The sequence below is a fragment of the Eschrichtius robustus genome, chromosome 15 (assembly GCF_028021215.1).
Source record: "Eschrichtius robustus isolate mEscRob2 chromosome 15, mEscRob2.pri, whole genome shotgun sequence".
In the NCBI taxonomy this organism is placed as follows: domain Eukaryota; kingdom Metazoa; phylum Chordata; class Mammalia; order Artiodactyla; family Eschrichtiidae; genus Eschrichtius; species Eschrichtius robustus.
In genome coordinates, this window is record NC_090838.1 from 85,498,761 (window position 1) to 85,521,521 (window position 22,761).

Genomic DNA, 22,761 nt, shown 5'->3' on the forward strand with positions numbered 1-22,761 from the left:
TCACCTTTTTTCTTTTAACAAAGTCTCTGACAAACTCTCAGCTTGCACAAACATATTAAAATGCTAAAGAAACTAGGTCTTATAATGATTTTCTCCTTGACACAGGTGCCTTCCAGATAAAAACTTGAACTAACAAATCAGTTTGTGAAGTCTTGCCCCCACAAGTATAAAATATGTAAAACAACAAAATATTCATTTAAACAGTATTTCTATATTCTAATTTCTTAAGAAAATCAGATGGGAACCAGGGAATTCTAACTTCATTTAATGTTCTTAGTGTCTCTACCTAGTTAAAAAAATTTTTTTTAAGATATGCAAATTAACAATAGACCAGCAATTAGTAGTTGTAAAAAGGCCATTAGGGGGAAAAATTAAGCTTTCTTTTTTTTTTTTGGTAAAAAGGACACATTTTAAAGATCTGGTTACACACTTAAAATCTAAGGACTTTTGACCAAAAATTAAAATGTTCTAAAATTACTTTATAAATCAAATTAAAATAATTTAAAATTTGAATTCAAATGTATTTAATGCTCCTAGGAAATGAAAACTAATAAATTGTTTTGTGATTTAGGGTTTAAAATGTGGCTTCGCATCTTTTTCCTGATTTTATCCAATGTAAATACAAAGTGCAAATATGGAGTTTTAGTTCATGCAAACTTTGTTTTCTAAAGAGGCTAAAATGGTTGGAACTTCTAACATTCCTCCCCCTTATCGTATGGGTCAATTGGTATCATGATCTCAGCTAACATTTAGGTGTCTTTAAACCTAAACATAGGCCAGAACCAAGCGGCATGATTCAAACTGCGTTGTGATTTAAAAACTCGAATCTTTGTCAACTGGCTTGTGTAAATCACACAATATTGTAAACCACAAGGCCCTATAGGGTAACTTGCTTAAACTATATGGATACAGTGTCCAGAGTTTCACGCTTCTCTGACAAATCCTTGGTGTCAACAGGGAATCAACTACCCATGATTTCTTAAACATATTTTCTAAAATTACTAATTGAGTTCAGGGCATTGGCCTAATGCATATTGAGATAAATAGTCAATAACTTGCATTTACCTAAAGACATAAGGAAATTACCAAAGAAGTTACCAAAGAAATTAAGATGCTATGTCCCCATGGGTTAATATGTTTGTTCTTCAATACACCCAAGTGTCAATAGTTAGACTGACCTTATAAACAAAGAAACACTGTTCATCTGAGTGTGTCCTGGGGACCATGTGTATCTTTTCTGGATGAGCAGCAGATACCCAAGTGTGAAGGCCTCACCAAGCCCGACAAAGACTCCTAAAAGCCCCTGCTCCTGGGTTTGCAATAGCTCATCTTCTAAGAGCAACCCAGGAATTCATGCTATAGGAGGAATCGCAGAGACAGTTTATAAAGCCCTAAAGCTTCATCAACATCTTCAGAGTCTCAATTCTCTAGAAGCAACAGAGGTATTAAATCATCAAAAGAGAATTCTCAGAAACAGAGGGGCTGAGGTCTAGGAATCCTGGACTGACATGGGCCACCATCCCACCCCAGTTCTTGGAGTGGGAGATCCAAGGGGGCCCGGGTCCCGATCTCTCCTCCAAGTCCCAGAGCAGTGCTCCTCCCTGGAGGAGGTGCGTGGTCCCTGGGCCACGGCTGGCCCTGTCCTCGTGTTCCCCCGCTCACCCCCATGAGATCAGCTCTGAAAATTTAGAAACTTATAGAACAATTGACAGGATCATTTCATGTCTGTTGGCTCTAATAATGAAAAATTGGGACTTGCGTTTTATATGTTTTTTTAATTTCATTTTTGTAGTTATTCATTTTTGTCGTATTTTACCCAAGTATACAGCTGCATGACAGGCTAGAAATTTAAAAGCTTCACTGCACTTCCCAAAGAGCTTGGGAAGCACGGTACTCAAGGGTTGTCCAGCCGCCCTTCCCCCACCGTTAGCAGAACCCTAACCCTGACATGGGATATCACAGTGCATCACCGCCAATCCCTAACGGGGGCACCAAAGCCATCTCTTCAGGGTCTGAGAAGCCTGGCTCCTGAGCCATTGAGCTGGGTGCTGAAGGGACGTGCCCAGGGCTCAGTGGAAGGCACCTGTCAAACCCTGCTGACCTTCCATCCTGGATCCAACACCCTCATTGGAAGATGCTGGCACCACCCATTTAACAGTGTCTTGCCACACAGTTCTCTTTTCCCTGGACGCTCATGTAAGTTCCAGAGAATCACTGTCATTTCCTTCTTCTCACACATGCACCGAATCCTAAAAAGCCCATGGCTCTGCTAGACTAGTTTGAGAGTCCTTGTCTCACGTAAATTTACATTCTATCAGACCTCCCACTCCATTTGGGTGTGTTTCCATCTAGACTTTTCTTGAAACTAGAGAAATGTGTGTGTCCTACAGTTTGGGGTGTATTTTAGTCATCTCACATCTTTCCCCACTGTTACCTCATCTTCACAGTCATTTTTAATGTCACCAAAATTTCCCGTTAAGGGACCCTCAGAATTTGGGGCAGCTTAGAGTAATGATAAAAAGCAGGGGCCTTGGAGTCAGATGGCCTGTACCACGCTGCAGCTGTGTGGCTCTGGGCAACCAACTAAATCTCTTTGAGTCTCAGTTTCCATATTGACAAATGAGGACAACAAGACCTCCACCTCGGTGAGTCTGGGGAAGATCACAAACACACAACAATCATGACAGTGTCTCATGCGTGGCAAGCAGGCTACCAATATTAAACATTATTGATAATAACTATCAACCACTAATACATGAACATTTAGGTGACTTTCAACCTTTCAAACACTAAACGCAATTTAGACGTTTATTTATACAGCCCTTTTCCATATTTTAGATGAGCTCCCTAAAGCAGAATCCGGGGAGGGGAATGAGCATGTTACAAGGTGAAGGGCTTCTGGAAGGCTCATCACACGCTGACACACACCACGACACCCCTGTCAGAACACAGCGTCAGGAACCTAATTCCACTGTGACACTGCCAGCGGGGAATGCCAATATACATTCTCAGTTGCAAACTTAAGAAAATGAACAAACATCCCATCACTTTCAGGAGCCCCCCACCCCACTTTTTGATGCACGGGGAAGAGGAAGTTGAGCGGCCAAGGCTTCTTACCCACATACCCCTTCTGTCCCTCGTCGGAGATCCTCAAAAGGAGCTCCAGGTGGGAACTGCTGATGTCTGGCTCCACGACCTTGGCCAGCTGCCTCCACTGGGCCTCCTTCACCACAAACTCTGTGCCCACCTTGACTTTCAGAATGTTGAAAGCCTCTATCATTTTGTGACGCTTCAGGTATGCCAGTGTGCGAATCTCATTCTTGAAAAAACAGAAGTGTGTTTTTTTAAGAGGAAGATTCAAGAAAGTCTTGATTTTCCAACTTAAACATTTCAAGGCAATGGAAGAGTTCATCTGAGTGTGTCCTGGGGACCATGTGCATCTTTTCTGGATGAGCAGGAGATACCCAAGTGTAAAGGCCTCACCATGCCTGACAAAAACTCCTAAAAGCCCCCGCTCCTGGGTTTACAACAGCCTATCTTGTAAGAGCAACTCAGGAATTCACGCTACAGGAGGAACTGCAAAGAGAAGTCACCGATGGTTCTGCTAATTCGCAAGGTACCAAATCCCTCCCCGGCTCCAGGGATGGGTAGCTAACCCCCACCTGCAGAAACAGAACTCAGCTTACCAAGTGCAAATGAGGGAACCCAGGAAGGATAACCTGTGTGGTGAGAAACAGAGCAGCAGGAGGCAGACAGGTCCAAACTCCGCTCTGCCCAGGAGGAAGGGAGATTCCAGAAAGGAAGGAAATCAGGTTTGCTGCTGAGAGAGAGGGAGACACAGGAGACGGAGAAGACAGATCTACCATTAAGTCAATCAGGAAAGAGAAGCGGAGGGGCAAGAAAGGCAGGGAAGTGACACTAGGCTAGAAGTGGTCAGAAAGAAGAGGTCCAGGGCAGGAGGGTCAGAGAGGGTTTGCCAGGAGCTGCCATCTGGCTTGACTGTGCACAGGGAATCTTCCAGACAAGGAGAACCCCCCTCATGTTACAATCGGCCACCTCGATGCCCACCCCTACTGCTCCCTGTAAGCTGATTACACGGCTAGACCTTAAATTCTTTTCTTTAAATTGAAGTAGAGTTGACTTACAATGTTGTGCTAGTTTCAGGTGTACAGCAAAGTGATTCAGTTTTACATATACATATATATATATATATATATATATATATTCTTTTCCATTATAGTTTATTACAAGATATTTAATAAAGTCCTCTGTGCCATACAGTAGGACCTTGTCGTTTATCTATTTTATATATAGTAGTTTGTATCTGCTAATCCCAAACTCCTAATTTATCCCTGTCCCCCTTTCCCCTTCGGTAATCATAAGTTTGTTTTCTATGTCTGTGAGTCTGTTTCTGTTTTGTAAATAAGTTCATTTGTATCACATTTTAGATTCCACATGTAAGTGATTTCATATGATATTTGTCTTTCTCTGTCTGGCTTACTTCACTTAGTATGATCGTCTCTAGGTCCATCCATGTTGCTGAAATGGCATTATTTCATTCTCTTTTATGGCTGAGTGGTATTCCATTGTACGTATGTACCACATCGTCTTTACCCATTCATCTGCTGATGGACATTTAGGTTGCTTCCATGTCTTGGCTATCGTGAATAGTGCTGCTATGATCATGGGGTACATGTGTCCTTTTGAATTAGAGTTTTCTCTGGGTATATGCCCAGGAGAGGGATTGCTGGGTCATACGGTAACTCTATTTTTAGTTTTTTAAGGAACCTCCATACTGTTCTCCATAGTGGCTGCACCAATTTACATTCCCACCAGCAGTGTAGGAGGGTTCCCTTTTCTCCACACCCTCTCCAGCATTTATTATTTATAGACCTTACATTCTTAATGGGTACAGCTGTGTCTTCGTCGCCTTTGGCTCCTCAGAACTTTGGTGTTGGGCACAAAAAACACATTTAAGATACGCTTGCTGACTGATCCATGTGGCAGAAGATTAATTTTCGAGAAGTGTTAACTGAAAGCAACACTTCTTGGGGGAGGGGCAGCAACAGTTCTGTCCAGCGCACCAGACCCTCTGGGAATGCCTCTTTCTGCCCAGAAGGAGGAAGTCAGAGGAGGAGGGTCACTGGGAGACCTGGCCTTGGGGTCGGGAGCAGCTGAGGTGCCCACGATGCACAGACTTCTCAGAGCCTGGACAGGCCAGACACCTTCAAAGTGAGGTTGGCCGAATCTCAGGCTCAGCCCACCACCCGCTTCTCCTTAGCTGCGAACATTTAAGTTCTCCCCGACTTTCTACTTGCCCCGTGGTGGGAACATCCCTAAGCAAAGAAAAATTCATAACAGAACCAAAAGGATCTAACTCAAAAGGCTATGTCTTCCCTTAAAGAAAATGACCCTTGGATGAAATGTTTCTCTGTGCAATTAGTTTTACAATCCTAGAAAACAGCCAATGAGAGGCGTGCTCAGGTGGGTGGCAGTGGGGCCCGCAGGTGAGATGACTCAGGTATCCAGGCAGATTCCAGAAATAAAACACGCTGCACCCCAAGCGCTCAGAAGCCTCTGCCCATGTAACACCTCCAGGAATTCTCCAGACATCAATCAAACAAGAAGGCCCCAGGGCAGAAACTATTGGCTTTAAGGAATTTTTGCTTCTGTTAGAGGTGGGGAAAGGAGCTTGGAGAATATCCCCAACCCCAATGATACACAAAACATTTCCAGGAGCCATGAACTATTAGATGCATTAAGAGCGAGGAAGGATGGATGAAGAAGATGTGGTCCATATATACAAGGGAATGTTACTCAGCCAGAAAAAAGAACGAAATAATGCCATTTGCAGCAACATGGATGGACCTAGAGATTGTCCTACTGAGTGGAGTAAGTCAGAAAGAGCAGGACAAATATTGTATGATATCACTTATATGTGGAATGTTAAAAAATGGTACCAATGAACTTATTTATAAAACAGAAATAGAGTTACAGATGTAGAAAATAATCTTATGGTTACTGGGGGGAAAGGGGAAAGGGATAAATGGGGAGATTGGGATTGACATATACACACTACTATATATAAATAGATAACTAATAAGAACCTACTGTATAGCACAGGGAGCTCTACTCAATACTCTATAATGACCTATACGGGAAAAGAATCTTAAAAAGAGTGGATATATGTATATGTATAACTGATTCACTTTGCTGTACAGCAGAAAGTAACACAAAGTTGTAAATCAACTATACTCCAGTAAAAATTTTTTTTTAAAAAAAGTGAGGAGCAAAGCCAGGACCTCTTCCTGCACATGAGGCTGGGACACACCGTCAGACCCATTGTAGACTGGCAAAGAACCGCCTGGCCCAGCAGACGACAGCAAGGCACCAAACGAGCCTTCAGATTCACCAAAGCAAAAGGTAAAGGGACACATTCAAATATTTAGCAAATGCATTTGCCAGCCTCCCTGCTACTGCACCCAGCCCGGCACCCTGACCCCCGGATCATGCATGTTACCTTTAAGTGCTTCCTATAATTGTTGTAGACAACGGCCAGAAAGACGGACATGAAGATGTAGGTGTTGATGATGATGTAGGTTATAAAGTACAGAGAATACCACCAATTGAACTCATAGGCAGGCATCCTAGAAGGAAATAATTATCTTTCATGGTTTCCCGTGCCCTGGGTCCACAGTGCATAGAAGGCTGACCGTAGGTGACATCCCATATAGACAATCCATGTGCTCGAGGCACAGGAAAACATTCTCTCACTCTAACTCTCCCCCAAACTGTGCTATGGGGCCTCAAAGCCATAACCATCGTCAGTGCTAAAGAGCTCGCTCCAGACTGCCTTCTGAAATTCTTAGAGCCTTAGAGAGGTGCCAGCTTTCAAAGCAGGCAGGACCTTGGAGATTCCCCCATCCCTTCCTTCACAATGGGAAAATCAAAGCCCAGAAAGGAGAGCCACTTGCCCAGAATTACAAAAAGAATCTGAACTATGGCTTGGAGTTATACTCAAGGCTCTTCAGGGACACCAGACTGCCTTGCTGGGGAGCAGATAATTTTCTGTCCACATTGGGACAATGAGAATGAAAGGTGTACCGTTAATAATGGTGCCGGGACAAAAGGCATAAATCGGGATGCATGCTCACGCCACCTTCAATGGAAACTGGATTTTGTGCAGGAGGGGATGTTGAGGGGGGCAGCCTAAGGTTGAGGGAAAGAGCCAAGAAAACACAAGGAGGGCCAGGAACTTCACCTTGCTCACTTTTTGCCAGAGCCAGGCCCAAGAGTGAGCAGGAACCCAGAACAAGTTGATGTGATGATCCTACACACAACTAGACAACAGAAAGTCCGCCCCTCTCCCGCAGTGCAGTATGGGAGGAGATGGGGGTTGATGTTTGCAGTTAGAATTCTATCTACACTCTAGAACCCCAAGAGCTATCTACTCAGGGTAGCACTGGTAAATAATCTTACCTCCATGAACAAGGCAAATCCATAATATACAGGACATTAGGGGGGAAAAAACCGTAATGTTTTTCTCCTAAATCATGTCCACATGTGTGGAGAATTGGCATTGGGAGAGCGGGGGGAGGTGACAACTACTAATTTTTACATTTCTTTCCTGCTTCATTTAGCCAGAAAACCACCTCAATGCTTAGGAGAACAAGCATGATTCCTTTACAAAAATGGCTTAGGCGTTTCAACTCAAGACTCAAAGAAGATTCCAGAATAGAAAGTGGGCTCAAATATTTAAGTTGTATCTCCAGAGATGTCTCCTGTTGCTTTCATTTTTTAAAACATTCATCTAAATTTAGTTTTCAGTAGAGTGGGTAGGCTGTCGTTAGTGCCAACACTTTGCACTCTTCAAAAATTTTACAAGGGACTTCCCTGGTGGTCCAGTGGTTAAGACTCCATGCTTCCACTGCAGGGGGCATGGGTTCGATCCCTGGTCAGGGAACTAAGATCCTGCATGCCGCACCGTGTGGCCAAAAAAAAAAGAAAAAAAAAAAATAGTATACAAACATTTTACAATGAATATGAATAAACAGAAAATCACTTTTTTTTTTCTTACAGCTGCTTTTAAGAAAGTGAATTCTGTTACGGTAACAGATGTCCGTGAACACGAATTGGGGACTCACGTACATGACATCGGGGCTGTTTGCGGTGGTGACCAGCACGTAGAGCTCAAATGCTATGTCCAGGATGTTGGTGAAGTAGGGCGATCCTTGCACTGTTTTGAGACCCCTAAAAAGGAACCAGCAACACAGAGTGAAAAAAACCCATGGACATAAATGAAGCTGCGGTTCCGGACACACTTTTCCCCTTTCGAGAACCCTCCTGGAGTGCCTGAACCAGGAAGATAGCATCTAGTGACCGATTCTGCCACGAACGGGCTGAACTCAAACGTGGGAGAATTCTCAGGCAGAAACTTCCAGGGCAGCCTGCTCACCTATCCCCGAAAAGCTTCAAGGCCATGAGGGAGAATATCAACACGCTGAAGATGAACAAGAGGAAGACGTAGAGGATATCGGGCAGAGTGTTCCGGATGCTTCGAAAAGCCCTTCGGATCTGTGAAGACAACATTTCATTTCGTTTACGGGCAATCAGCTAATTTTCTGCAAAAACAAAAACCACACCCCCTTAGCAGATGCAAACTGATATATCGAGAACGGATAAACCACAAGGTCCTACTGTAGAGCACAGGGAACTATATTCAATATCCTGGGATAAACCATAATGGAAAAGAATATGAAAATGAATGTATATATATATATATATATATATATATGTGTATAACTGAGTCGCTTTGCTGTACAGCAGTAATTAACACAACATTGTAATTCAACTATACTTCAGTAAAAAATAAGTTAAAAAAACACGCCCTTTTGTATCCTAAATCATATCCTTACCTGACGACTTTCAGGGAAATTAATTAGGAAGACTGGCCTCAAGGCCCTTGACCATCGAACTCCGTGGATGTTAACAGCCTCCAGGGACCCATAGGTAATCAGATCAATCAAGGTCAGCTGTGAGAGACACGGGACAGCGGTGTTGGTACGGCCAGAGGACAGAGGAAGTGACCATGTGTATGCATGTTCACTGACCCAGAAGGAGGGTCACAATACGTCATGGAAAAAGGCACGTTTCCTAAACAGCATAATCTGGTTTCATAATAGAACATTAATAGCAGCTGTCATTTGAGACTTTACTATGTGCCATGTCCTCTAATAAGCTTTCCATAGATTATTCCGTTTATCTCACCACACCCCTAAAGTGGGCCCCATTCCTGGATGGAAATGCTTGAGGCACAGTGAGGGAGATCACGTGGCCCCGGTCGCACAGCCAATACGGGGGGCAGACCTGGGACTGGAACGCAGGTAGTCTGGCGTCAGAGCCCCAGCGGTTACCCACACTGTTACACGCACCCACACTACATTGTACTTGACTTTAACTTTTCTTCAATTCTGCATATGAGATAGGTTTTCTAGCCCAGCAACGGGGTAGAAATATCTAGACTACAGAAAATTTTTATCATTCCTTATTAAGGTCAGTTTGTGATCCTGAGGACAGGCAAAAGAAGAAGGACCCAGTGCAGTTTAGAAAAGTACAAGTTAGAAAAGAATAATCTACCGTCATCAAAAGTGTTAGCTCAGTCCCTTTGGTGGCAAGGCATAGAGGATCGAGAGAGAGCCAACGCGGGGGAGAGAAAGGACAGAGACACAGAAAGACGCTGCTGTTGGCTGCTGCACTGGGTGCCCACTGGAGGGAACCAGGGTGACTGTCCCAGGGCAGCATGGATGGACAGATCACCAAGGCTTATGGTATCTGAGGAGGCTTCCCGGAGAAGGCAGTCCCTGACGTAATCTTAAAGCAAAGAAAAAACTTTAAAAGGCTAAAACTCAGAGAAGTCAAGAGCCATGGCAGGCAGACACAGTAAAGGGACTCTCGGGAAGCAGAGGGTCCTGGGGGTGGGGGCAGAGGAGAGCAGGAAGTGACCAGACCCCAGACCGAGGGCAGGTGGCTTTGAGGGCCAGGCTAAAAAGCTAAGTCTTATTCCCAGGGCCTGGGGAATCCAGAAAGTCTTTCAAATAAGGGTGATGGAGGCAAAGGAGTGAGACCCCCGCCCCCGGTAACAGATGCAGGACAGATCTGGACGGGGCAACCGTGTCTCCTCATCCAGTTCACTCCATACACCTTTACGGAGCGCCTCTTACGTGCGGGGTGTTGTTCTAGCTCCAGAGAGAGAGCAGAGAGCTAGCTAGAGAGTGCCTGCCCTCAGGGGTGCATCCTCCGGCAGGAAATAGCAGCACTGATGTCAAGTATGCTCTTTGGCAGGTGGCAGGACCTGCTCCGGAGAAAACCTAGGTGAGGCAAGGGGCTGAGGGCGTGCAGGGAGGGGCAACCAAACAGCACTGCGAGGAGGGAGACATGGGCGTGGGGAGGGACACAGAGCTTCAGCCACGACGAGGACTTTGGCTTTTTTCTGATGGGATATGGGAAGCCGCTGAATGATCTGAAGCAGGGAGCACGCTGACCGGACTTAGGACTTGGGCTTGAAAAGTGCGTGTGAGCCCATCATATTCTAGGCTGCACGCTGGGCGTCTTAGGAGATGAGGAGGGACCTCCGACCCTGTCCTAGGAGGGGGCCACGTAGCAAAAAGGGCCACAAAAGAGGTGCCTGCTCTCCCGGAAGAAGAGCAGGGGTGCCTTTTTCTATTTTATATACAATAATTGTTTGGATTTCTCTTTCTTCCAAAAATAACCTCTCCCCACACTTTTTATTTTTTTTTTACAGTTTTCCCACCCATCTCATTCTCCACCTTCCTGACGGTAACACTGTTTTCTGGACTGAACCCAAGCTGTGGTCACAGGTCTCATCCCAGACTGAGTGTTCTTGCATTCGTTTTTTTAATAATAGAAAGTGAAGATACTTCTAAAAAATAAGACCAGACAGATACTCTGTGTATTCTGAGCGTTCAGCAGACATGTGAAGGGAAGTCGAAAAAAATAGAGAAAGGGCGAGAAAAGACAGTGGACATTCTAGGCCCAAGAGACACTGCACACGGAGGAAGAGCATGCGGGGCAGCAGGCAGCTCGGGCGGCTGGAGTGGGGGGGACCGCGTGAGGCACGTTTGCAGGATGGGTGGGTCAGAGGGCTCAACAGTCTGTGGGGCTCACAGAGTTTTTTTGAGCAAGGGAGGGTCGTGATCTGAGGTGTGCTTCTGAGAATTACCCCAGCAGTGGCATCTCAAATGCATGTATCAGCGATCTGAGTTTGAGGTGAGTATGGCAGTTCCTGAAAGGGGAGACAGGGCTCTGGACCACACCGTGGGAACAGAATGGCGTGCAGCAGAGAGATAACGCGTGGCCACATCAGACCACGGCAATGGTCCCAGTGGGGAGAGGGGGAAACGGTGCAAGAGGCATCCTGAGGGGGTTTTGGGGAGGACGGGGATGAGACAGAACAGAGGGAATCCTGACAAGGAGGACTTGGAGTGAGTGATGGGAGATAAAGCACCACAGACCAATGAAAAACAGCTATGGGAGTCGTGGGATGAAAAGGGTGGGTTTGGTCCCTTTGAGTTTGAGTTGAAACACTGATGGGGAAACAAGTAGGTGGCCACAGAGTGAAGAAACTCAGAGGGGAAACCAGTATCAGCTACAGCCTGGGGACCCCTACCCACCAGCTGTTCTTGGAAGCTCTGAGAATGGATGGCCCTCCAGGGAAAGAACATCACGTAGAAAGAGCAGAGATGAGGACTCTGAGGGGGGTTAACTGGGAAGAACTGTGGTTCAGGCAGGCTGCCTGCTGTGCTGAGATGCTAATTATAAAGTACCCTCAGCTCATCACTGCCCGGGCCCCTCTCTCATCACAGCATTTCAGAGCACATTACCCTGCCTCACTTGGCATAACCTCTTAGCATATGTCCTTCCAGATTTTTCTATGGATCTCTAACACTCCTTCCTCTTTTCTTTTAACAACGATGTGCTCCAACTGTATTGTAACCTGCTCTTTTGGCTTAATGGACCATAAGCATCTCTCCTTGAGAATAGACACATAAGTGCATTTAAGGCCATTTTAACAGATGTGGGTGTACCATGTTTTATTTACTTCCTATTGTCAGGAAATCCAGTTGTTTCCAATTTTTCAATACTATGAACAACTCAGCCATGACCAATCTTGTGGCTAAATCTTTGAACACATCCTTTTTTCCTAAAGATCAAGTCCCAGGATTGGAAATCTGGGAGCAAGCACATGCATACCTAAGGCTTTACGAAAAGAACTGCCAACCAGCCTTCCAGAAAGACAGCTTATTCCTCCCTCAAGTAGAGTGTGACGGGTTCTGTTTTCAATCTTGCTAACATTGTTTTATAGGCAAACACACGGTATTTTATTGCTGCTTTCATATGTAGTTCTTAAAGTTAAACATTTTTTCATATCTGCTATTATTTATTTCTTCTTTTATGAGATGCCTTCACCGATTTTGAGCACATTTTTTATTGCAGGTTCTGTCTCTTTTTTCTTTAATTTGGAAGTGCTCTTGATATGTTAAATAGTCACACTGTCATATTTTGCCCAATTTGTGCTTCAGTCATTGTGATCTGCTGGCAGTTGTGCTGATGGTGTTTGCTGTACAAACATTGTCATTATTTCTTTTTCTTTTTTAATTTATTTATTTATTTTTGGCTGCATTGGGTCTTTGCTGCTGTGCGCGGGCTTTCTCTAGTTGCGGTGAGCGGGGGCTACTCTTAATTGTGGTGCATGGGCTTCTCACTGCGGTGGCTTCTCTTGTTGCAGAGCACAGGCTCTAGGCGCCCGGGCTTCAGTAGTTGTGGCGCACGGGCTTAGTTGCTCCGTGGCGTGTGGGATCTTCCCGGGCAAGGGCTCGAACCCGTGTCCCCTGCATTGGCAGGCGGATTCTTAACCACTGCGCCTCCAGGGAAGCCCTGTCATTATTTCTTGAACCAACCCAAACCTACTGAGTTTCTCTTCATAGTTTTCTCTTCATAGTTTCTACCTTTGACCACAAACTCTCAAAGGCACCGTCATGAACACTCACCACTATGGTTACCATGATGCAGATGTTTTTCGTATCCTTCCAGAAAACCATCTGAGGAGTGACTTGCGCAAAGTGTACAAGTCTCCCAAAGAATGCAGTCAGACAGAGTACTTCTGCTATCGAGGTAGCCTGTGACAGAAGAGAGAGAGGGAGCCAGCGCCCTGCCGCTCAGAGGCATGGCTTAATTCTCTCTTACCACCCTGACCTCTGACCCCCCCTGACACCACCCTGTGAGCATTAGCAATGTCCCTTAATTTTACTGAAAGTTGCAGCAAAATTCCTTGCTGGTTGGAATGGTTTCTTTTTCTTAAGGGGAAACCTGCCCCTGAACCACAAATCCCATGACCCAGCTGGCAGGGCTTCCTTGGGGCGGGGGCTGAATCAGCAGGAAGAGGACCCCCGGAAGGCATTTCCTCAGAAAATGGGGGGGGGGTCAGGGATGGCAGAAGCAGGGGCAACCACTATGCTCTCAAATTCCCCACATTCATACTCAGAATAGACACCTAGAAGTTCAGTTTCTCTAATAATAACGCTCCAAAGATGTGTTTCGAAATGCCAGGTCGTTCCTTAGACATCGCCGCCACTGCAGTGCCACTGCCTGTATTTGGTTGGTTAGAGGAGAGAACGGAGACCCCTGGGCCCACTGCAAAGTCCTGACCATCTCCTCCGTGGGCTCCAGGACATCAATTCCAAACTCCCCGCAGGCAGCTAGATTTGCAGGCTGTGCGTGCGGCCCATGCTTTGCCTGCCATTGCCAGGAGATAGTAAATCCTCCCGAACAAGGGCACTTTCCTCCATTCATGGGGAGAGGAGGATGGCAAAGTAGGACAAGATGGGGAAAGGGACGGTTTGGCTCAGGCTAGGAAGATGGAAAGGTCTGGGGTGAGGGTGGAGGGAATGAACTTCCTAAGGGACAGGAGGACGGGGCTGGGTCTGGGCCCTGAAAGCAGCAGGTGGCACAATTCCCCCATCCCCGCCCCGGCCCTCATGAGGCCTGGGCTCCGATATGGGCTGCAGCCCCTTCAAACTTTCTAGCTCTCAGCCTGTTCACCTTTCAGGGGCTATAAACACTCACTGTCAAGGCCAGGCTTGCAAAAGGGCCTGGGGCAATCCCAGGACACCCTTGCTCAAGATAAGATTTTCTTGGTAATGCTGAATCTGGCCAAAGCTCCCCCGAATAATGCATTGGATTTTAGAGGCTTGAAGTACAAACACTGGCTGAAGGGACACTCTGGAACTCAGGCAGCCAAGCCCACGCTGCATGTGACCGATAACAAACAGAAAGGTGAGGACTCAGAGGGAGGCCATGGGCTGAGAAGAGACCCTGTGGACCTCTCGCCTCGGCCAGTGCCGTGGGGAGGGCAGGGGGGGCGGTAGGGGGACCGACCCTGTCCAGGTTTGTGAATGCACAGCGCTGCTTCATCAACTTGGTGTTTGTTTCGAAAGTCACTGGGCTAAAAGTTTTCTACCCAGAGGCTTCATTAATCGGGACATCCTCATCAAACGGATGTGTGGAAGACCGCCAACTTTGAGCCCCCAAAGAACCACGCTTCTGGTTTTCACCCCCTTGTGCAGTGTCCTCCCCTGTTGACTCAGGGCTCGGGCATGTGATGGGCTTTGGCTTTGGGACATCAGCAAGTGTGGTGTGTGAGGAGGTGGGTGGTGCTTGCTCCCTGGGATGCTCCTTCTTGGACCCCACCCACCCACTGGGAGAAGCCCAGAGCATGTGGAGTGGCCGTGTGGAGGGGAGCAGGGGCACTCTGGTCCACAGCTCCAGCCAGGTGAGCTCCCAGCTGCCAGCCAGAGATCTACCACCCTAGCCAACATGAAAATCTACCTGGCTCAGCCCAGCCACCTGCAGAATCATGGGAGATAATAAACGGCTGTTCTTTAAGGCAAGGGGTCAAGGAACTCTCTCTGTCAAAGGACCAGACAGTAATATTTTAGGCTCTGCAAGTCATACAGTCTCTGACACAACTACTCTGAGAGGCAAGAGCCGTGTCGAGTCAAGAATTAATGTGAGCAGGTCATCAATTTATTACTTAGACTCATCTGGAGTAGCTGGGTAATTTGATGTATTACTTAAAAGCACCTATCAATAATGATTTATGACTATGAAAAAAGCTGGAAATGTGGCAAGTACAAGTCATATATTACACTATATTATGACATTGTCTACTCGGCATTAAATAAATACGCTTTTAAAACATCATTTGTCTGTCCAGTTCGTCCCTGTAGGCACAGAAGACCAAAAACTGCCACTCCCTTTCCAATGCCTACTGATGAAAGCATCAGCTCAGCGAGTAGGCAGAATTCCTCCAACCCCCCCTAGCAAGAAAAATAAAACCAAATCCATACTTATTGAAATCTGAGGGGAAAAAAAAGGAAGAGGCATGGGACCCAACTCATCTCTGACAAAGTCTGGTTAGCCATTCTGTGCTGAATGCTTACCAAGAAAGGGAGCGGGAACAAGGCCGGTTCCTCAAAGAGGGCAAGAGCGAGGTCCACCCAAATGAAGAAGTAAGTGGCTGCCCGCATTGTCCAGTGGTTATAGAAATGGTAAAGTCTGGAGCAGAGAAGAATAAAGAAGGTTATAAACAATGAGCAGGAGTTAAACAGCACCCCCAAATCCCATCAGAAGAAGAGTAGTGGAAGGTAAAATACAAAGTCCCCTCTCTGGCCACCTTTCCTTTCAATTCTAGAGAGTGAGGGGTAGCATTTCATTGAGCGCACACTATAAAACGCTAACAGAAAAAATCAGGGATATTATCATATCTCAAAGCACATTCTCTTAACAGTCTCAAGCTAGGATTAGCACCCTCCCCGTGGGGGTGGTGGTGACCCTAGGATGTACTTTTAGAGGACTGATGCAGAACAAACCCTCATTAGAGTGACCTGTTACTACGTGGCACAGGAGCCTAACCGATTTCTAATGTGCATCAGCCCATCAGGGCATGGTGGACTCAGAGAGATCTCACGGTCACACGGGTCTCTTCCCATCAGGGGGACAGTCCCACAGCATCCAGGCATGAGGTATTCACTGCTGCCTTTCAGGCACTGACACTCAGTCCTGATGATAAGAATTTTTTTTTTTCTTATCCTGAGCCATATCTTTGGTTTTAGTTCAACCCCTAGGGGGTTAGGGAGAAAAAGCTGAATTCCCATGAAAAGAACAAACGTGTAAGTCACGTCAAAAGGCAACAGAAAGGAAAAGGACAAGTCTTCTTTTCATTTAGGCGCCTCTAAGAGGACAACTATATCTAGGAGGGAAAGATGATGACATGTTTTTAATTTGGATGATTTATCTCCTGTCCTGGGTGTTATTTACTCATTTATCTGTTCTTAGTATATCTGTTGAATGCTTCCCTACCTGTGAGGTACCATGCTATTAGAACTAAAAAAAAAAAGGATAGGATTTACCCAACTCTGTGTGCCATACCCTATATACTTCTCAAAATATTTGTGGAAACAATGCCTTCAGTTTGGGTTCAACTTCAAGAATATGAAGTGCTAAAGGAGAGGTGATTCTAGGTGATAGTTTAACACTTTAATTACCTGACAGCCTGAGGGGATGTTTCAAATGGAACGTTTCTGTTGTACTGAGCGTCAGAAACATAGGCAGCTGCCAGGAGAAGGTCCTGGTCCTCATTGGGAGAAAGTAAGGGGAGAACAACAGTCAGAGTCGGAAAGGATACTTTACTTTTTCGTTTATCAGTACTTATTGAGTATAAAAGGAAACTCTTCACCTCTCCCCTGGGCCCCACTCTCGCCAGACAGAACCAGCATTAATGGTACTGTATGTTCACCTCCAGATGTTTTCCTGAGCAATGAGAATCCTGCAGTGGGGCTGAGGCACAGGCATGCTTAACTTTCCTGAATTTAAATGTAGGTTCTCAGAGGAGGAAACGAAAACAAGAAAGCACTGAACAGTATATACAGATGTACTTAAATGGTGTATTTATACATACATATATAGGGTTAAGTACACAAATATATATATACACACACACATATATATAAACATAAAATTATATTTAGGCTACTTGATAGTTGGTTAGAGGGCTTTTCAAATTTAATTTTGACAAGTCAATTATTGCCTTTCTTGACAATTTTTGAACTTAACTCCTTCTCAAGGTATGACCTCATTCTATACATACACATAATTTTAAAAGAATAAAATTGTTTTCATACGACACAAAGCTTATTTTTTCACTCAATATATTCTGGACTTTTTTTTCATGACAATACTTATAGATCTAACCCATTCTTTTTAACAAATGCCTCTTCCTGTAGGTAGTTTCCCTTTTGCAATATATTTTGAACACAATTATATTGAATATTTTAATATATATTTATTACACACACATACTTTTGTACCATAGGAGTGTCTCTGTAGGACAGAGTATAACTTGTGGATGGAAGGTATGTCATTTTCTATTTTGATAGGTACGACCAAATTGTCTACCCCAAAGTTACGCATTTTATATGCCTCAAAATAGTACATGAATATACATGTTTTCCTGCTTCTCACCAACATTAATATGATTTTAAATGGTTCATAACATCCAATCAACCAAAGGGGCATCTTGAGATTTAGTTTAATTTGTCCATGACCTGTACAGCTGAGCCCCATTGGTGATGGCTCACACTTCTGATTCTGTATAAATTAGATAAAGAATACATACAAACAGACTGGCTATTTAGACCTCCTTATGTGCTTCAGAAGGAAACACAACCTGATTCCAACTGATTACCGGAGTTACCTCCTCAAGACAGAGGACATCTTCCTGCCTGGACTGGTATGGAAATCTCTTACTGGTCAAGAACGTTAATTTTGAAAATGCATGAAGTATTCGGAGAGGTCAAAAGATTCCAAATTTTATATTTAATTTTCATATCAAACACCCGTAGTAGATATTTGTACACATAGTAGAACTGTGTTTCCTAAATTTATTTCACATTGCAACACTTTAAAAAATAAGTTCTATTGCATTAAAAACACAAACATTAGTTATTATGTCTTTTAATAGACATTTCACCAAAGAAGATATAAGGATAGTAAATAAGCACATGAAAAGATGCTCAACATCTTTAGTCATTAGGAAAAAGCAAATTTAAGCCACAATGAGATACTACTACATGTTCACTGGAATGGCTAAAAATAAAGACTGACCACACCAAGTGTTGACAAGGATGTGGAGCAACTAAAACTCTTGTCGGTAGGGACGGAAAACAGTGCATTTACTGTGGAAAACAGTTTGGTGCTTTCTTGGCCATTCCACTCCTAAGTAGTTACCAAAGAGAAAGAAAGCATACGTCCACACAAAGACTTGTACATCCAGCCCAAGAATGTGGCTTATGTTAGACATGCCACTCCAAAGTTGCACTGGTATATAAATGTTCACAGCAGCTTAATAGCCAAATACTGGAAACAACCATAATGCTCTACAAACAAGTGAATGGATAAACAAAATGTGATATATCTGTACCAGGGAATACTACTCAGGAATTAAAAGGAATGAATCACTGATAAACATAACAAAATGGATGAATCTCAAAATAATTGTGCTGGGCTTCCCTGGTGGCGCAGTGGTTGAGAATCTGCCTGCCAATGTAGGGGACACGGGTTCGAGCCCTGGTCTGGGAAGATCCCACATGCCGCGGAGCAACTGGGCCCGTGAGCCACAACTACTGAGCCTGCGCGTCTGGAGCCTGTGCTCCGCAACGAGAGAGGCCGCGATAGTGAGAGGCCCGCGCACTGCGATGAAGAGTGGCCCCCGCTTGCCACAACTAGAGAAAGCCCTCACACAGAAACGAAGACCCAACACAGCCATAAATAAATAAATAAATAATTTTAAAAAATAATAATAATAATAATTGTGCTGAGTGAAAGAGGCCGACCCCTCCCCCCTCAAAAAGAGTACCTACTATATGAGTCTATCTATATAAAATTCTAGAAAATGCAAACCAATCTATAGTTCCAGAATCCAGATCAGTTGCCTGGGGACGGGGCACTTGGGAGGAGGAGGAAGGGGATAGAGAGATGAGGCATGAAGAAACTTTTGGGGGTGATGGATACATTCATCACCTTGAATGTTGTGTTAATACCACAAGTGTATTCATATACCAAGGCTCATCAAACTATAGACTTTAAATGTGTGACTTAGTGCATATCAATAATAGCTTAATAAAGCTTTAAAAATTGCCCTCCAAAAAAGATAACGGTTTGGATTAAAAACTGATGTGGAACAATAATCCCACAGGTGAATTAACTGCTGTAAGAACCCATCACCTACTGATTCATGTGCATTCTCAGGGCTGGTATGGCAATTCTTAAGGGCAGTTTATTAAAACCGAAGAAGCATCATGTAAATGTGTTAAACACTTATCACACATTTTCTTTTACATACTTACAAAAATATTTTAGAAATATAGTAGAAAATCTAATATCAATTATTTTTCCCTGGAACATCTTGAACATTGAGGAACACCAGAGTTCCCCAGGATATGCTCAGAAATCTATTTTAGGTATAAAATGCCTAGCATCAGCAAGAGTTGATTTTTTTTTTTTAAATGAACACATGTTAATTTTAAGAAAGTTTCATTAAGCCTCAAAAAGATCATACTGGGACAGCAAAGAATTCTGATATCAAGGTTTTTTAAAAAGAATATTTAAAGCAAAATATCTCAAAGGCACTACTGTTCCCAACTTTAAAATATGACGAGGGGACTTCCCTGGTGGCGCAGTGGTTGAGAATCCGCCTGCCAGTGCGGGAGACACGGGTTCGAGCCCTGGTCCGGGAGGATCCCACATGCCGCGGAGCAGCTAGGCCCATGTGCCATAACTACTGAGCCTGCGCTCTAGAGTCCACGAGCCACAACTACTGAGCCCGCGAGCCGAGAGCCCGTGCTCCTCAACAAGAGAGGCCACTGCAATGAGAGGCCCGCACGTCGCAACGAACAGCAGCCCCCACTCGCCACAACTAGAGGAAGCCCACACGCAGCAGCAAAGACCCAATGCAGCCAAAAATAATAAATAAAATTTAAAAAACAAATATGACGAGGGAATTCCCTGGCGGTCCAGTGGTTAGGACTCCTGCTTTCACTGCCAAGGGCACAGGGGTTCGATCACTGGTCGGGGAACTAAGATCCCATAAGCCGCATGGTGCAGCCAAAAAACAAAAAAGACAAAAAACAAGCAAAAAAATATGATGGTACTAATATCTACCCCAAAAGATGGGTATAACAGACCCAGCAAAACAGTTTGTCCACAAACACGAACAGGAAAAACATGCTCACAAGCAATTCCTCAGCCAGCCGGGCCCTGGGGGTTACCTCCCTCAGACCCCACCCAGACTCCCGGCATTGAATCTACAAGCACCATGGCACCCCATCCAATTGCCCCCTTGCCAGCTGAACTTATGCCTGTCACGTTTAAATACGCTGACACTTTCATAATAGCTAATTTACCTTTACAGTAACGTTTCGAAGTGTTCGCATTCTTAACAGCTATTACGTTTCTGACAGTCTGTCTCTTTTTAAGATCTCATCTGCTCTATCTTCTGGTTCTTCTTGTCTTCCCTCCCTCCATCCCGTTTGTGTACAACTTCTAAGTCTCCTACCCATTTTTGCTTGGGAAGAAGTACTCTCAACAGGCAAACTTATGGTAAATGAGCATTCTCACTTGTATTAAGGCCCTTTGTATCTTCCCATAAAATGAATTTTTTTCATCCACCCCAAGAATGTGGCTTATGTTAGACATGCCATTCCAAAACTGCACATACTTTTCAAGTTTACATGAGAACCACTGCCCATGTCTACCATGAAAATGGCAAAGACCGGATATCAGGCGTTTCCCCAGATGCAGTTGCTAAGTGGCTTTGTACATCAAAACAGCAGCCCCACCCTAGGGGAGGCCCTGCTGACCCCCTGGACAGTAGATCTCACCTCCGAGGCAGAATATAATCACCTTCAGAGGTTTTGCTTATAAAGATCCTGTTGCCCAGACCAGCTGCATCAGAATCTCCAGGAGGTGGGACCCAGGATTGAATTTTTAAAGTTCCCGGGTGATTCCAACGTGCAGTCAAGATTGAAACATCACTGGTCTAAGTATGGCCATTTTACTACTGCTTCTCATAGGTTTTGTATTTTCTTGGCATCCTGACAATAATTGACTTCTCCTGATTTTCTTTCTCTCCTTTTCTCAGAGCCGTGACATTTCCTTTCCGCTCCCCAAGACTTAAAAACGTATTTAAGATGTTTGTGTTTTCTCCTCCCACGCTCCCCACTTTGCATGCCTTCAGTCTGAAGAAGGTGAATAACTTAAATCCCTCCGGGTGAGAGGGAGGAGATTGTACAAGAGGGAGGGAAAAATGGATTCCAGAAGCTCTGGCGGACAGCAAGGAAGTGTGGGAATAAACAGCTGTAAGCTCCAGATACCTTTAAATCAGGCAACAGGAACCTTGACAAAACTGAAGTTGTTGATAGAAGTGCTTTGAAAAAAGCCAATATGACTTGCTTACATATAGAAGAAAATTAACATAACTTAAGGTAAAGAGAAGTTACCATAAATTTCAAGTAAAAAAATTCTTCCCTGTCTCAGTTTTTCCCTGTGTCATTACAAGCACTATACCTTCTGTCTGTCTGTCTGTCTCTGCCTCCCTTCTTTCCTCCCATAGGTTATGGGCACTCTGATGTCCAGAATACAGTAGGTCATTGCTTTCCCATGCACCCCCATTCAAAAGCTTCAGGCGACTTCTCTTTGCCTGGAGTGCCCACGGAATCAGATGTCAACCCCCTGGCTTAGCGCTTAGGGGCCTCACAATCTCCCCTCTGTCTTGGATCCCTCACTTTCCCTGCAGGAACCCCCTTCTCTGGCCCAAATTCGTGGACTGACTGTCCCACTCCCACGCCTGATCCCTTGCTCGCCTAAAACCAGGAACATCCTTTCCATTTCCCTTCACGGGGACCCATCTCAAATTTCACTCTCTCCACAAGGGCTGCCCATACCAGCAGCTTCCATTTCCACATGGGAAGACGGCCAAGGGAAGCTTGTGAAGTATACGGTGAGCATTCCATACAAAGAAATGGCTGCTGGGGGTAAGCTGGGCACGGCAGCCGAGGCAGGAAGGGTGAGAAAATAGGGCGCCGCTCGGTGTGGGTATCAACACCTCATGTCCCTCTGTGCAGAAAGCGACAACCTCCCGGCCAAGGGCAGCCTGAACATGTGTTTTCTTTGGCCCAGAGAGCGCTTTCTGGATGCTGGCTACTGAGTCAATTTTTCTAAAAACTGGAGCAGACACAAAAATGTGAACGTCTGGTTTCTCTTCAAAAGATCATAACATCTGGCCACGTTGGGTTGTATTGCAGTAAGTTTTTGTAACGCACCCTGATATTCAGTCTCCTGAGCAAACGCTTATTATTTTTCCCAATTCTGTGGGTCAGCTGGGAAGTCGTTCTGGTCCGGGCCAACTTAGCTGGTCTCTATGGTCATCTGGAGCTAGATGGTCTGGAACAGCTGCACTCACACATCTTGGCCATGTGCATCACACAGTCCCAAGAGCCCCAAAACAGGGTGATCTAAGAGTTGGATGAACAGGTTTAAGAAAAAGAACATTCAAAAAGAAGCACAGGAACATTCAAAAAGAAGCACAGGAAGTATCAAGTGATCTAAGAGTTGGATGAACAGGTTTAA

The 22,761-nt window shown here is 44.9% G+C and overlaps 1 protein-coding gene across 1 annotated transcript in view; it reads right to left on the bottom strand.

The window, feature by feature from the left end:
- LOC137777888 (two pore channel protein 2-like) overlaps positions 1–22,761 on the bottom strand; it is a 41,258-nt gene that overhangs the window by 16,350 nt on the left and 2,147 nt on the right. Inside the window, exons 2-9 of the mRNA XM_068564860.1 lie at positions 16,623–16,711; positions 15,519–15,633; positions 13,068–13,196; positions 8,916–9,032; positions 8,456–8,574; positions 8,149–8,250; positions 6,521–6,647; positions 3,118–3,319 (exon numbers count right to left, since the gene is read on the bottom strand). Of these exons, the coding sequence (XP_068420961.1) occupies positions 3,118–3,319; positions 6,521–6,647; positions 8,149–8,250; positions 8,456–8,574; positions 8,916–9,032; positions 13,068–13,196; positions 15,519–15,633; positions 16,623–16,711 (1,000 nt within the window). The remainder of the gene's footprint in view (positions 1–3,117; positions 3,320–6,520; positions 6,648–8,148; positions 8,251–8,455; positions 8,575–8,915; positions 9,033–13,067; positions 13,197–15,518; positions 15,634–16,622; positions 16,712–22,761) is intronic.